Here is a 17,279-nt window from a genome sequence, read left to right as displayed (position 1 = left end):
AATACACTTAGGTATTTAACACGAGTTCATATAAAGAGAAGACAAACTTTAAAGCAACCATGAGACTTTCATTTTCCCATTTTAGGGAGGTTTTGCTTTATGCAGTGAAGACATTACTTAAGTTTGAAATGAATAAGGGCATATCTGCAGTTTCCAGTGGATTGGAAACTATAAATCAGAAAAACAAACAAACAAAAAAAACAAACCTGTCCCAACTATTCCGAGGACTTTGACAGTATGTCTATGACTCCACTTACACAGTTCTGTTTAAAGGTAGGAACAAACTTTAAAAGGAGTATCATATAGTCACTCAGAAGTGTGCACAGTTTTCCTAGGATCCCCAAGAAATGAAAGAGCAGCCAACTCATGCAGGTTGTCACAGGCCAAGAGGAGAATTTTAGTTCTCACTGTGAGTGAGAAAAGCAATCACTGGAGATGAATTCATGAATGATTCAAGAGACAGAATGGGGCAGGTGATAGCCATCTATGACAGCAACAGAAATAAACCCAGACTTCTCCAAAAGCATTTCCACTGAAGCAGATCTTCCCAAACCACATGATACAGGATGACTTCCTCACTGATCCTCACAGAATCAACCATACGTATATATAGCCACTCTGTTTTAGATTTCCTTCCCAGGTAGGTCTCTCAGTGTACCTCTCACCTGAGTCATCGGCTCCATCCATTCACACCTACCTGGGTATATGCCTGTTGTCTGCATTCTCCTTATATTCCTGAGATCCTTCATTTGCTCCAGAAAGATGACCAAGTCTGGCTTAGAGACCACAAGACCTGTTCATCAAAGAAAGGAATATTTGTTGTGCTAGAGATTCATCAGTTTCGAATCCAATATGTATTCAGGCGAGAAGAGAATGCATGGGTGAATGTTAAAAGAATCCAGGGAATGATTCCCCAAATACTTCCCCCCTCCCCCAAATACTTAATTGAAAGTACCTATATAATGCTAACTAATACAAAAATTTAGGTCCTGAGATTCTGGTCAAGTGCCACTAAGGCAAAAGAAAGTAGTGGAAATGTGAAATTAAGAGAAGGTACAACTATTTAATACCACAGAACTTACACAATTACCAATGACCTAGAAGGAGGCAGATTACATAAAGGAAGATAAAGGTTACAGGCATTATGAATCATCATAATGAAGACTTTCTTTCTAAACTCACAGATACTCATTTCCACCTACAAAGCAGAGATGTGAAACAAACGTGTGGAGCAGAAACTTTCAGAAGACATTCTAGAAATGAAGGAACCAAAACCCTGAGGTTTAGATAAGTGATTCTGGAAGGCAGTTGTCCTCACCCAAGGAAGCCAGGTTCCTATAGTTCTCTACCATCACGTCCGTGTACAATTCCCACTGACCGAGGTCCAGGCATTCCCACTCCTCTTGAGTGAAGTCTATGGCCACATCCCGGAAGGTCAGCCGCCCCTGAAATACAAAGTACAGATACCATGTGGCCGTGGGAAGACTTCCTAATGTGACCCATGATGGAAACAGCAAGTTCAGAGACCTGGTTTTCCTTTAGGCGAGTGGCTGCTATTACACAAGAATATAACTTTTACACAGTAGTATTTTCTTTCTGGGGTGTTAATTCTAGAAAGTCTTATAGGTCTTCATAGAACTATTTAACTTCAGCTTCTTCAGCATTACTGGTCGGGGCATAGACTTGGATTACCGTGATATAGAATGGTTTGCCTTGGAAATGAACAGTGATCATTCCGTCTTTTTGAGATTGCATCCAAGTACTGCATTTCAGACTCTCTTGTTGACTATGATGGCTACTCCATTTCTTCTAAGGGATTCCTGCCCACAGTAGTAGATATGATGGTCATCTGAGTTAAATTCACCCATTCCAGTCCATTTTAGTTTGCTGATTTCTGAAATGTCGATGTTCACTTGCCATCTCCTGTTTGATTGCTTCCAATTTACCTTGATTCATGGACCTAACGTTCCAGGTTCCTATGCAGTATTGGTCTTGACAGCATCGGACCTTGCTTCCATCACCAGTCACATCCACAACTGGATGTTGTTTTTGCTTTGTCTCCGGCTCTTCTTTCTTTCTGGAGTTATTTCTCCACTGACCTCCAGTAGCATATAGGGCACCTACCAACCTGGGGAGTTCATCTTTCTGCCATTTCATACTGTTCATGGGGTTCTCAAGGCAGGAATACTGAAGTGTTTGGCCATTCCCTTCTCCAGTGGACTACATTTTGTCAGAACTCTCCACCAGATTTGGGTGGCCCTGCACAGCATGGCTCATAGTTTCATTAAGTTAGACAAGGCTGTGATCCATGTGATTAGATTGGTTAGTTTTCCAAGATTGTGGTTTTCAACTTGTCTACCCTCTGATGGAGAAGGATAAGAGGCCTATGGGAGCTTCCTGATGGGATAGACAGACTGAGGGGGAAACTGGGTCTTGTTCTGGTGGGCAGGGCCATGCTCAGTTATTCTTGAATCCAATTTTCTCTTGATGGGTGGAGCTGTGTTCCCTCCCTGCTATTTACCTGGGGTCAAACTATGGTTGGTTTCCCTGGTGGCTCAGATGGTGAAGCATCTGCCTGCAATGTGGAAGACCTGGGTTTGATCCCTGGGTTGGGCAGATCCCCTGGAGAAGGAAATGGCAACCTACTCCAGTACTCTTGCCTGGAAAACTCCATGGACAGAGGAGCCTGGTAGGCTATAGTCCATGGGGTCACAAAGAGTCAGACACGACTGAGTGACTTCACTCAGTAAAATATGGTTGAGGGAATGAAGATAATGGTGACCTTCCTCAAAAGATCCCATGCATGCACTGCTAGTCTGTGCCCCCAACCCTGCAGCAGGCCACCACCAACCCTTCTAGAATTAACACCCCCCAAAAATGTAGTTTTCATTATAGGGGACTGGAATGCAAAAGTAAGAAGTCAAGAAACACCTGGAGTAACAGGCAAATTTGGCCTTGGAGTACAGAATGAAGCAGGGCAAAGGCTAATAGACTTCTGCCAAGGGAATGCACTGGTCATAGCAAACGCCCTCTTCCAACTACACAAGAGAAGACTCTACACATGGACATCACCAGATGGCCAAAACTAAAATCAGATTGATTATATTCTTTGCAGCCAAAGATGGAGAAGCTCTATACAATCAGCAAAAATAAGACTGGGAGCTGACTGTGGTTCTGATCATGAACTCTTTCTTGCCAAATTCAGACTTAAATTGAAGGAAGCAGGGAAAACCACTGGACCATTGAAGTATGACCTAACGATTATACAGTGGAATGGGAAATAGATTTAAGGGACTAGATCTGATAGACAGAGTGCCTGATGAACTATGGATGGAGGTTCGTGGTGACATTGTACAGGATCATCAAGACCATCCCCAAGAAAAAGAAATGCAAAAAAGCAAAATGGCTGTCTGAGGAGGCCTTACAAATAGCTGTAAAAAGAAGAGAAACCAAAAGCAAAGGAGAAAAGGAAAGATATACCCATTTGAATGCAGAGTCCCAAAGAATAGCAAGGAGAGATAAGAAAGCCTTCCTCAGCAATCAATGCAAAGAAATAGAGGAAAATGACAGAATGGGAAAGACTAGAGATCTCTTCAAGAAAATGAGAGATACCAAGGGAACATTTCATGCAAAGATGGGCTCGATAAAGGACAGAAATGGTATGGACCTAACAGAAGCAGAAGATATGAAGAAGAGCTGGCAAAAATACACAGGAGAACTGTACAGAAAAGATCTTCACGAGCCAGATAATCATGATGGTGTGATCACTCACCTAGAGCCAGATATCCTGCAATGTGAAGTTAAGTGGGCCTTAGAAAGCATCACTTCGAAGAAAGCTAGTGGAGGTAATGGAATTCCACTTGAGCTATTTCAAATCCTGAAAGATGATGCTGTGAAAGTGCTGCACTCAATATGCCAGCACATTTGGAAAACTCAGCAGTGGCCACAGGACTGGAAAAGGTCAGTTTTCATCCCAATCTCTAAGAAAAGCAATGCCAAATAATGATCAAAGTACTGCACAACTGCACTCATCTCACATGCTAGCAAAGCAATGCCCCAAATTCTACAAGCCAAGTTTCAACAACGTGAACCATGAACTTCCAGATGTTGAAGCTGGTTTCAGAAAAGGCAGAGGAACCAGAGATCAAATTGCCAGCATCCGCTGGATCATCGAAAAAGCAAGAGAATTGTGCTTGTGTTTCCTCAAGCGAAATAGAAAAAGCATCTATTTCTGCTTTATTGACTATACCAAATCCTTTGACTGTGTGGATCACAATAAACTGTGGAAAATTATGAAAGAGATGGGAATACCAGACAATCTGACTTGTCTCTTGAGAAACCTGTATGCAGGTTAGGAAGCAACAGTTAGAACTGGACATGGAAGAAGAGACTGGCTCCAAATGGGAAAAGGAGTGCGTCAAGGCTGTATATTGTCACCCTGCTTATTTAACGTATATGCAGAGCATATCATGAGAAAACTGGGCTGGAAGAAGCACAAGCCAGAATCAAGATTGCCGGGAGAAATATCAATAACCTCAGATATGCAGATGACACCACCCTTGTGGCAAAAAGTGAAGAGGAACTAAAAAGCCTCTTGATGAATGTGAAGGAGAGTGAAAAAGTTGACTTAAACATAAACTTCTGACTCAACATTCAGAAAACTAAGATCATGGCGTCTGGTCACATCACTTCATGGGAAATAGATGGGGAAACAGTGGAAACAGTGTCAGACTTTATTTTTTGTGCTCCCAAATCACTGCAGATGGTGATTGCAGCCATGAAATTAAAAGACGCTTACTCCTTGGACAGAAATTATGGCCAACCTGGATAGCACATTTAAAAGCAGAGACATTACTTTGCTGACAAAAGTCCCGCTAGTCAATGCTGTGGTTTTTCCAATAGTCATGTATGGATGTGAGAGTTGGACGGTGAACAAAACTGAGCACCGAAGAACTGTTGCTTTTGAACTGTGGTGTTGGAGAAGACTCTTGAGAGTCCCTTGCACTGCAAGGAGATCCAACCAGTCCATCCCAAAGGAGATGAGTCCTGGGTTTTCATTGGAAGGATTGATGTTGAAGCTGAAACTCCAATACTTTGGCTACCTCATGCAAAGAGTTGACTCATTGGAAAAGACGCCAATGCTCGGAACGATTGGGGGCAGGAGGAGAAGGGAAAGACAGAGGATGAGATGGCTGGATTGCATCACTGACTCGATGGACATGGGTTTGGTTAGACTCTGGGAGCTGGTGATGGACAGGGAGGCCTGGAGTGCTGTGATTCATGGGTTCACTAAGAGTCAGACATGACTGAGCGACTGAACTGAACTGAACTGAATATATCTTTCTGACGGTTTTTCAGAGTCTTCAATGTGCAACAGAAATAATTTAAAATGAATAACGTTGCTGTTGTGTCGTTTGACAAATATTTTAACAGACATTCTTTAAAGGGCAGAGCCGAAATGTTATTTCACTTGATGGACTCTAGACTTTAATAAAACACAGACAAATATACAGAGACAACTCTAATGAAACTTAATAGAAACTTCTGTATTTGTAAATCATACTAAAAACGAGAAAAATGTTAGTTACTCCGTTGTGTCCTACTCTTTGGGACCCCAGGGACTATAGCCTGCCAGGCTTCTCTGTCCATGGGCGTCTCCAGGCTAGAATACTAGAATGGGTAGCCATTCCCTTCTGCAGGGGATCTTAGGGAAAAAAAAAAAAGAAAAATTTGATGTAATCATACTAACATGTTTATACACAAAGACGTATACTACAATGAGACTACATACTCAGTAATAGTAATAGAGAAAAACTGTCATGTCAACACTATCAGGATAATTTCTAACTGATTAAAAATATACATAAATATTTGAGGATGATATTATTTTAATTTTTAAAAATAGACTAGGGTACAGACATATACAACGATATAAAATAAAGTGGAGTCCTGGTTCTGAATTTCTAAATTTCCTGGAAGCTGGTATCATTTGTACTGAACTATATTTTAAAACTTGACACAGGGGAAGAAAAGAAAAACAAAAAACAACCAACAACTTAACACTGTTGAGCATAGATTAGCACTAATATGATTCTTGTAAACATTTTGGAAAATACAGAAATAGGATGAAACTATGTCTGTGATGTGAGCGTGGAGTGGACTGGAAATGATAAGACCGAGGCTTGAGTGATGAAAACCCCCACTCCCCAAACCCAGCATCTCTCCTAAACACATGTGAGTGTTGTCAACCACAAGCTGGCACTTGCCAAGAGTATTGCCAACAACCGAACAACAACAAGGGCGTTTGTCATCTGCCTCTGTGGAAAATGAACCCTATGGTGCTTCAAGTGTTGACTTCAATCGCCCCTGAGGGAGTTCAGGTTGCATTGAGGCACTCTGCTCCAGGGAATCTGGTGGAACAGGTCTTTAGAGAGTTAGACATTTTCAGGAGCTGATTTCATGACCCCAATCCTTGCATCTCTTCATATCTGTGTGGGCTGGGGTTAGTCACTTAGTTGTACTCTGTCTGTGGGCATTCTCCAGGCAAGGATACCAGAGTGGGTTGCCACGCCCTCCTCAAGGGGATCTTCCCAACCCATGGATCAAACCAAGGTCTCCCGCATTGCAGGCAGATTCTTTAGCATCTGAGCCATCAGGGAAGCCCCTTCACATCTAGAAAAGCACCAAATCACTGAACGGTGACATCAGCTCCTCACGACTGGCAGAAAAGCTTTTGTAAAGTAAATGCTTGACTGCACTGAACTCCCCCTTCACTAAAATCTTATATACTGACCTTCCCCACTGCCTCTTCAGTGCAGTCTCTCAGAGTTATCTGAGGTGCTGTCTCCTGGGTTGCTTTCCTTATTTTGCTCTAAATAAAACTTAACTCACAATTCTCAAGTTGTGTGTCTGTTTTAGCCAACAGTGTTCATTGTTCAAAGGGAAGAGAAACCAAGATGATAAAGAGTTTCCCACTAACTGTGATAGTTGCGCATATCCCTCAGTTTTTCTTTCCAAGACCCTTTTTGAAGACAGAAAAAAAAAAAAAAAAAAAGAAATGCACTGGAATCTCACAGAAGCACCTGAACCAGTGAACATCTGAGGTCATGGGATAAGAAGTACATGGAAAAATGCGTTATCACTGCCAGGTATTTTAGCGATATTATGAAAACCGTGGTCTCAACCTACTATGAAAAATATCATTTTATGCAAATTCTACTGCTTATATAACTCGCATGATCTGGAAACTAATAGTACATTTAATAGTAAGTTTTTCTTATATATATAGAGGCTAGTCATTGTACTTTCTTCATTTCTGAAAATTTTCTGAAAAGTTCTAAACTGCTGAGTTCACGCTACTTTAAGGGCATTTTAAAGTCCTGTTCTAAAGAACTGAATTGCATCCACATGTAAACTCATCATGGCATTTCCCCTACTTCCCTAGGATCCCAACGCCGAACCACATTCCAACGGGAGTCTCAGACACCTGTGTTCATCTCTCACAAAGGGAATATATTCACCAGTTGAAAGTCACTAATTCATGTCGAAGATTCATCAGGACAGAAAGAAGAAAAGGCTGTGGGACACAAGCGAGAAGCAGGCTAAAGAGCCGGTCTTCACGATTATAAGAAAAAAAGAAAAAACAGGAAGTTGACAACAAATCCCCAGGGAGAAAAACTGGAATCAGAGAAGTAAAGGTTTGCGGATTCTCAGTCCAGGCATTTCAGGAGGAAAAGCAGACACAGCCCCAGACCCGGGACAGGACGTTTACCTGAGAAGCTGCCATTTCCTCCTCTTCCTCCTGCTGTGTCTCTTCTGGGGATATTATGCAGCAAAAACACGTCTACGTATTGAGAAAACAGCATCCACACAGCTCTTTCACCTGCAACTGCTGCAGTGAAAAAGAAGAAAGAGTTTTCTTGTTTCTCTCTCCCTTTTCCGAGCTCTTTGTTCACTTTCTCTGTTCCTGAGCTGTAGTGGGTTATCAAGATGAAGCTGATATGATAATCACATCCTGGGTTTGGTGCTCATTTTCCCCACTCTCTTTGCTGACTACTCCTGCTATTTCTTCTATTTTTCACATTAGAGTAGGCCACAGAAGAATTCACAAGAGAACATGGACCCAACTTCCAAGCAACCTGACTCTGACTCTGAGGACTTTTAAAACTATGCAGGAGGCAGACCTTCCAGGAGCCCTGAGCTTGAACCCTCAGCTCTGCCAGCCCCAGAGCTCTGGAGGGAGGATTTAGGGCGGGAACTTCTAGAAACAAAGAACCTCAGCCTGATTCCCTGGGGAGGGGCTCTTTCTCAGATGGGTGTGGCCTGTGCCTGTGCCCTTGGGGGAGGGGAGGGGAGGGGTGAGTGTTTGGTGGGAATCACCTGGGGGCCTGTGTTCCTGCAAGGCTTTGCTCTCAGGATTCTAGGAAAGATGGCCTGAGTCCTTAGGTTTGTTGTTGTTTTTCCTCCCTTCTGTAACCTGGGGACACTGGTTTTCACAAAATGATTTGCACTGTGAACACCTCTGTGCAGGTGGGGGCCTCCTACTTCAGAGACAAGGGGCCTGGAGGTGTTTCCATCACAGCTTTCTTTAAAAATAAACCAGAGGCAGCAGTGGACTTTGGGTTAACAGTCTATGGGCAGGGACAGATGCCTTTCAAAATGATGCCCTAAAAGCTATCTGATGACCAACCAAAGAAATAATGATCAGTGTTATGTCATTAGTGAACTTACCGATAAATTAATACATGAAAGGGATTCTCTGGTGGTTCAGATGATAAAGAGTCTGCCTGCAAATTAGGAGACCCAAGTTTGATCCCTGGGTCAGGAAGATCCCCTGGTGAAGAAAATGGCAACCTTCTCCAGTATTCTTGCCTGGAGAATCGATGGATGGAGGAGCCTGGAGGGCTACAGTCCATAGGGTTACAAAGGGTCAGACATGACAGAGCGACTTCACTTTCACTTTCAACACAGCAAAATGTTGCTGCTCTACCTCATGTTTGTATTTCTAGGTTTTATGAATCATCTGCCACAGTTTGTTCTCTGCTCTTTTTAAATAGCTCTATTCTCTCACATCTTTCAGGGACAACTGACTAAGGAAAAATTAAATAGAGGAGCATATCCATTTTTCTAATTGTGTCTATTCTAAAATGTATTCAGTGTGCATGTACCAGTACCAATATCTTAGATGATTCAGTTTCACAGCAGAAATGAGAGTAAGGTACAGAGATTTCCCATATACATCCTGTTCCCACACATAGACAATCTCCCTACTTATCTTTCCCCACCTGAAGATACCTTTGTGGCACTGATGAATCTACACAGACATTAAGTAAAGTTTCTAGTTTCACCTCATGTTTGTCTTTTAGGAATGTGCACAGGCATCCTGGAATGTGAAGTCAAGTGGGCCTGAGGAAGCATCACTGCAAACAAAGCTAGTGGACGTGATGAATTCAAGCAGAACTATTTCAAATTTTAAAAGACGATGCTGTGAAAGTGTTGCATTCGATATGCCAGCAAATTTGGAAAACTCAGCAATGGCCACAGGACTGGAAGAGGTCAGTTTTCATTTAATTCCAAAGAGAGGCAATGCCAAAGCATGCTCAAACTACCACACAATTGAACTCATCTCACAGGCTAGCAAAGTAGTGTTCAGAATTCTCCAAGCCAGGCTTCAACAACACGTGAATCACGAGCTTTCAGATGTTCAAGCTCGTTTTAGAAAAGGCACAGGAGTCAGCTATCAAATTGACAACATCTGCTGGATCATTGAAAAAGCAAGAGATTTCTGAAGAAACATCTATTTCTGCTTTTTTGACTATGCCTAAGCCTTTGACTATGTGGATCACAGTCAACTGGAAAATTTTGAAAGAGATGGGAATAACAGACCACCTGACCTGCCTCTTGAGAAATCTGTGTGCAGGTCAGGAAGCAACAATTAGAACTGGACATGGAACAACAGACTGGTTCCATATAGGAAAAGGAGAACGTCAAGGCTGTCTATTGTCACTGTCATTATTTAACTTCTATGCAGAGGACATCATGAGAAATGCTGGGCTGGAAGAAGCACAAGCTGGAATCAAGACTGCCGGGAGAAATATCAATAACCTCAGATATGCAGATGACACCACCCTTATGGCAGAAAGTGAAGAACTAAAGATCCTCTTGATGAAAGTGAAAGAGGAGAGTGAAAAAGATGGCTTAAAGCTCAATATTAAACAAACTAAGATCACGGAAATTGGTCCCATCACTTCATGGCAAATAGATGGGGAAACAGTGGAAACAGTGACAGACTTTATTTTCGGGGCCTTCAAAATCACTGCAGATGGTGACTGCAGTCATGAAATTAAAAGATGCTTACCCTTTGGAAAGAAAGTTATGACCAACCTAGACATCATACTAAAAAGGAGAGACATTACGTTGCCAACAAAGGTCTGACTAGTTAAGGCTATGGTTTTTCCAGTGGTCATATATGGATGTGACAGTTGGACTATAAAGAAAGCTGAGCACCCAAGAATTGATGTTTTTGAGCTGTGGTGTTCGAGAAGACTCTTGAGAGTCCCTTGGACTGCAAGGATATCCAACCAGTCCATCCTCAAGGAGATCAGTCCTGGGTTTTCATTGGAAGGACTGATGTTGAAGCTGAAACTCCAATACGTTGTCCACCTGATGCGAAGAACTGACTCATTGGAAAAGACGCTGATGCTGGGAAAGATTGAAGGTGGGAGGAGAAGGGGAGAACAGAGGATGAGATGGTTGGATGGCATCACCAACTCAACGGATATGAGTTTGAGTTAACTCTGGGAGTTGGTGATGGACAAGGAGGCCTGGCGTGCTGTGGTCCACGGGGTCTCAAAGAGTCAGACATGACTGAACAACTGAACTGACTGACTCTATGGGTCTGGGCAAATTTATAACTTGTGTCCACTACAACAGTTTAACACAATGATTTCTTGGTCCTGAACTCAGGGTATTCATAGCCCCTCCTTTAAAACCCATGGCAACCCCTGACCATTTTAATCTCTTCTACATTCCTGACTAGATTCTCAAGTGGCTCTGTGGTAAAAAATCCACCTGCCATTGCAGGTGACCCAAGTGATGTAAGTTCAATTCTTGGGTAAGGAATTCCCTTGAAAAAGAAATTACCACCGACTCCAGTGTTCTTTCCTGGGAAATCTCATAGACAGAGGTACCTGGCAGGCTACAGCCCATTGGGCCCCAAAGACTCAGACACAATGGAGCACATAAGAACATTTAGCTACACCAAAATACCATATTGTAAAAATCATACTTTTTGTAGCATTTTCCGATGGGCTTCCTTCACATAGTAAAATGCATGGAATGATCGTCCATGTATTTTACACCTTGAAAGTTTAATACAAAAAAGCTTAATATCTGCACTTCTAGCCTGCTTATTAAATAGGTTCACCAATAACATTTTCTAGACTCATATACATATATAGGATTAATACCATATAGGTTAATACCATATTTTCACGAATGTAGAGATTAGACCTGTGGACACAGTGGTAGAATGAGAGGGGGCCCAATTGAGAGAAGAGCCTTGACATATATTCACCACAATGTGTAAAACAGGTAGCAGGTCGGAAGCTGCTCCACAGCACAGAGAGCTCAGCGCGGGGCTCTGTGATGGCTAGAGGGGTGAGACGGAGATCGCGGGAGGGAGGTTCAAGACAGAGTGGGTGTGCATATAACTATGGTGATTGATGAAGTTGTCCAGCAGAATCTAACACAACATTGTAAAGCAATTATATTCCAAAAAATATATATTCATCTCAAAAGAAAAAAGAAAAACCAGACATAACGCAGTGCTTAGGAACCCCCCTGACAGTGTAGGGCTCTCGGGCCTCATCCCTGGTCCAGGAATACCCCACGCGCTCTGGGAAGAGGAAGCCTGTGCGCTTCAGCTGGTGAGGCTGGGTGGGGGTGTGGGCGACTTGGTCCTTTAGATGGGCACGAGGCAGAAGAGAGAGGCTCAGCATCGCTAAACAATAAGAAATGCAGAGCAAACCGACAGGGATACATCACCTCCTGACAGTCAGAGTAACAACTAGCAGAAAGCCCACTAATAATGTCATAAACGCGGAAGAGGCTTGGAGATCAGGGAACCTCCTGAATGGCTGGAGGGAGTGTAAGCGGGTGCAGTCACTTGGGAGGACAGTGTGGAAGTTCCTTAAAAACATAACCTCCTGACATTTAAGGAAATGAATTCCCAGAACAGTAGACAAAATAGATTAATTGACAAATTTATAAGATTTGCAGTTTTTAGTAAATCATCTGCAATTCTGAAATGACCAGTTGTGAACTAGAATTTTTAAATTCTTTAAGTAAATGTGTATGAATACACACACACTCGCATGTTCCTTGTGTTTCTCACGGCTAGCATTTATACCTTCAGATATTTATTTATTCTATTCAATGTATGTTATATAAATTATATAACATATATACTTTCAGATATTTATATATTGCCTTCAATGTATGTCACAGCCATGAGAAAACTGTTCCTTTAATCCAAGGCAAGAAACATGTGGTAAGAATTAAACAGGGTCAAATATTATAAATCTTAGTTCAGAATTTTACGATCCTGGCTTTTTTTTTTTTCTTTTTTTTTTTCATCATGGCTTTTAAGTATTCTTTTGACAAATGTTAAATTTACATTTGCTTAAATGAGCCCATGAAAAGTCTTACTTAGCTCAATAGAAGAACAAAGGACAACTGAAGCAGGTGAGTTCATGACTCTAGGTCCTGAGAGAATTCACAGCAAGCTCTGAGTGAGGTCAAGGATAGAAGTGAGCAGAGACAGAGGCAGTAATTGGGGTTCAGGTTTTTATAAGAGGCCTGGGTGAAGTGCTGTGGGCTCCCCAGGCTGAGTGTGGATGGGTCCATTCAGACCAAAAGGACTAGGATTTTGGTGGCTCTGTGAGGGTGGCATTGAAGGGGAGCTTGTGAAGTAGCCCTGGGGTTCAGCAAGCCTGCTGGTCTAAGGAAAGGGGTCTTCCAGTGCAAGTGCTCACAGGACTGGCTGGTGTGAGTTCAAGGACCTGCAGGCTGCCTGCTGCCCAGACAGATGCTGAGGCAGCAACAGCATGGAGCAGTTCAGGGGAGCTCTCAACATTACTCTGTATGATCCTTCTTATTAGAACCATCACAATGTCCCTGCGGTTAAAGAGGGGAAAAGTACAATGGAGAAATGATGGGAAATACATGATCTAATGATTTGAAACTTAAGGGCAGGAAGGAAACTAATTGTTACAGACTTCACCCATCTATGCTACCGAAGAGTTTCTCGTTAGGTATTCTTTCCTGCAACCTTCAATTGCTAGGCTAACACTTCATTCATTACATACCAACATTTACACAAGAAAACATTCAGTTTTATTGATTAATATGTATGCTTATCACACACAGAATAAAACCTTTTACACTCCGCTATGAAACTTTGCTTAAAATATAGATTATAAGCATAAACAATGATAATCGTTCCCCTGATACAATGATCTGAGAACTACGATTTCTATGTTTACAAAAGGGAGGCTATTCATTTAAGAAAACGTACACTAATTACATGACTTCTCTGGAAAGGGTTTTCCGTACATTTTGAGGGTAGCAGAGATGTCTTTAATTGAAATACGTCAGCTGATATTCATGACTTCTGTTCATATTATAAAATACATCAAGATTTTAGTGAACTGTCATTATATTTTACTTTAAAAGCAAGTGATGTAACTATTGAAAATGGACATCTTACTTTAATCTGTGGAATTATTCCCTGAACACTTACATCATGGTGACTTACAGGGATGTGTGACATGAATGACAAACACCACCATTCAGATGTTCACTGTACATGTTACATTCCTCTGTCCTTAATCTTATAATGGAGAAAAATGTAAATGTTTTCTTCCTAGATAGAAGGGCTTCTCTCATCTTTGAGGTAGCAACCATCAAAAACACTACTCATGCACACTAGAAATGAAGTGTAGCATGGAGTAATTTGAGAATTCAGTTACATTCATTTTGGTTTTCAAATAATCACAAATCATGTCAATATCAACAAACATACATAGCTAGTAACTGTACATGACTAAACATCACCTCTTCATCTTGTGATCCATACTAACATATCAATTTTCTATCTATTTTAACTATGAATCACTATCTACAATATTTCTCCCTAAGAGAAACGTCAGAAAACAGAATTTATGAGATACTTTCTAGTATGCATTTCCTGATATTTATTTAGATTTGATTTTTTAATAAATACTTTCCTACATTTTCTTTATGTCATTCCATATCTTTCTTATATAAATAAGTCTTTTGTCTCCTGAATTGTATGTTCAGGACAAACCTCTTCCATGTCTTACTTCATTACTAGGGTTTCCCTCCAGGACATGCTCTCTGATGTCCAGTGAGGTGAGAGAGCTGATCAAAGCCTTTGCAGGTTTCCTTACATTTATGAGATTTCCTTCAGTATGAATTATCTGATGGTAAGGAAGACCAATGTGCAGGGTTAAAGTCTTTGTCACAATCCTTACATTTATAAGAATTCTCTTCAGTATGAATTCGCTCGTGTTTAGTAAGAGTTGCATAGTGACTGAAAGCTTTTCCACATTCTTTATATTATCAAGGTTTCTCTCCAGTATGAATTCTCTGATGGCGAGTAAGACCTGAGTGCCAGCTAAAGCCTTTGCCACCATCCTTACATTTATAAGGCTTCTCTCCAGTATGAACTCTCTGATGGTACAGAAGGCCTGAGTGCCGGCTAAAGTCTTTGCCACAATCCTTACATTTATAAGGTTTCTCTCCAGTATGAATTCGCTGGTGTTGAGTAAGAGTTGTGTATTGGCTGAAAGCTTTTCCACATTCTTGACATTTATAAGGTTTCTCTCCAGTGTGAATTCTCTAATGGCAAGTAAGACCTCCTCGTTGAATAAAGCCTTTGCCACAATCCTTACATTTATAAGGCTTCTCGTCACTATGAATTTGCTGGTGTTTAATAAGAGTTGCGTATTGACTGAAAGCTCTTCCAAATTCGTTCCATTTATAAGGTTTCTCTCCAGTGTGAATTTTCTGATGGCAAGTAAGACCTGAGTTCCGGCTAAAGCCTTTGCCACAATCCTTACATTTATAAGGCTTCTCTCCAGTATGAACTCTCTGATGGCAAGTAAGACCTGAGTTCCGGCTAAAGCCTTTGCCACAATCCTTACATTTATAAGGCTTCTCTCCAGTATGAACTGTCTGATGGCAAATAAGACTTGAGAGCTGGCTAAAGCCTTTGCCACAATCCTTACATTTATAAGGCTTCTCTCCAGTATGAACCCTCTGATGGGAAATAAGACCTGAGAGCTGGCTAAAGCCTTTGCCACAATCCTTACATTTATAAGGCTTCTCTCCAGTATGAACTCTCTGATGGCAAGTAAGACCTGAGTTCCGGCTAAAGCCTTTACCACAATCCTTACATTTATAAGGCTTCTCTCCAGTATGAGCTCTCTGATGGGATATAAGGTCTGAGCCCTGCCTAAAGTCTTTGCCACAATCCTTACATTTATAACCCTTTTCTCCAGTATGAATTCGCTGGTGTTTATTACGATTTGCCTGTTGACTGAAAGCTTTTCCACATTCTTGACATGTATATGGTTTCTCTCCAGTGTGAATTCTCTGATGGCAAGTAAGACCTGAGAGCTGGCTAAAGCCTTTGCCACAATCCTTACATTTATAAGGCTTCTCTCCAGTATGAACTCTCTGATGGTACATAAGGCCTGAGCCCTGGTTAAAGTCTTTGCCACAATCCTTACATTTATAAGGCTTCTCTCCAGTATGAATTCGCTGGTGTTTACTAAGAGTTGCGTAATGACTGAAAGCTTTCCCACATTCTTGACATTTATAAGGTTTCTCTCCAGTGTGAATTCTCTGATGGCAAGTAAGATCTCTGTGTTGTATAAAGGCTTTGCCACAATCCTTACATTCATAAGGCTTCTGGCCAATATGGATTCGCTGATGTTGACTAAGTTTGGAACTCTGATTAAACGCTTTGTCACATTCTGTACCTTTGAAAGTATTCCATCCTGTATGAATTTCCCTATGTTTACATAGATTGAGTATGTTAGCAAAGAGTTTCTCACATTTCTTACACTTGTAGTTTTTCTGTGGATTCTGAATACTCTGCTGTTGAATAAGTTCTGAAGACTGATTAGAAACATCATATTCACTACAATTGTAAGTCTTCTCTCCAGTATCTGTACTGTTATTTAGTGAAAGACCCGATGCTCGATAAAAGATATTCCTACAAGTATTACTTTTAGAATCCATATCTGAAGATTGAGGTGCCTGATGTTTCCTAAGATCAGAGTCTTGTTCATTGTTATATCCACTGTCATTGCATGAACAGTTTCTTGCTCCATCATAAATACTCTGGGAACTATTGGGGTTGGAGCTCCTACTTAAGGCCTGACTCGTGTTATTACACATGAAAAGTTGTTTTATATTAACCCTATCATGATATGTATCAAACAGTGATGGCTGAATTAAGTCTCTTCCATTATTATCAACATTACACATTTTGGATTGGAGAGAACCTGTCTGTTGGTGGAAGAATAATGACCCGCTGCTCACAGATCCCTCAAGTTGATTATATTGTGAGTTTTCCCCATCAATTGCAAACTTCTCCTTTTCAGACGTGGTTGAATGTATGTGTAATCGAAGTCTACGTTCAGAGTGGTCTGAATGAGCATTTGGAGTAGAGACTGGATGACCTTCCAGATTTTCCACATTTCCCCTCAGAGAATGCGTGTGTTTCAAAAACTGATGTGAGTCATTGCTTACAAAGATACACTGCGTGGCAGACGGTGATGACTGAAACGGGTGCTTTCCCCAATTTGACTCCCAGTGCTCATTTATTCTGGCAGTCATGTCCACAGTATGTGAAATGGTCTCAATTTCTTTATGTCCATATAAACATCCTCTCAGTCTTTCACATACCCTTGTATGTCCCCAGTCTTTGGTTAAATGGTCATTTCCGAGGGGAGCTCTTTCATATAGGTTTGCTTTTTGGATCGAATTTTCAAACCTTGGATTCTTTGACATCAAACCATGGGTGTTGTGAGAAAACAGACCTAAAAGATACCAAATAAAAGCTTTCTTATCTACTATTCTCAGTGAATATCCCTGAAGATTTAGAGAAAATGGGGGCCCAAGGATCAAGATGCCAGAGGATTAGGCAGATTGGAGTTCATCTCTCTCCACAAATGCATCAAGAATAC

General features: G+C 41.3%; 2 protein-coding genes across 2 annotated transcripts in view; one reads left to right on the top strand and one right to left on the bottom strand.

Annotated features, from left to right (window-relative positions):
• Window positions 1-17,279, top strand: part of LOC133055200 (zinc finger protein 208-like) — a 135,192-nt gene that overhangs the window by 40,682 nt on the left and 77,231 nt on the right.
• On the bottom strand, window positions 14,565-16,480 carry LOC133054821 (zinc finger protein 420-like). The gene is given in 1 exon segment (XM_061140147.1): window positions 14,565-16,480. A coding segment is annotated over 1 exon segment (1,686 nt). The 5' UTR covers window positions 16,330-16,480; the 3' UTR covers window positions 14,565-14,643.

This window comes from Dama dama, chromosome 4 (genome assembly GCF_033118175.1).
Source record: "Dama dama isolate Ldn47 chromosome 4, ASM3311817v1, whole genome shotgun sequence".
Taxonomy (NCBI): domain Eukaryota; kingdom Metazoa; phylum Chordata; class Mammalia; order Artiodactyla; family Cervidae; genus Dama; species Dama dama.
Note: the sequence above shows the minus strand (reverse complement) of the source record. Positions and strands in the feature narration are given on the sequence as shown.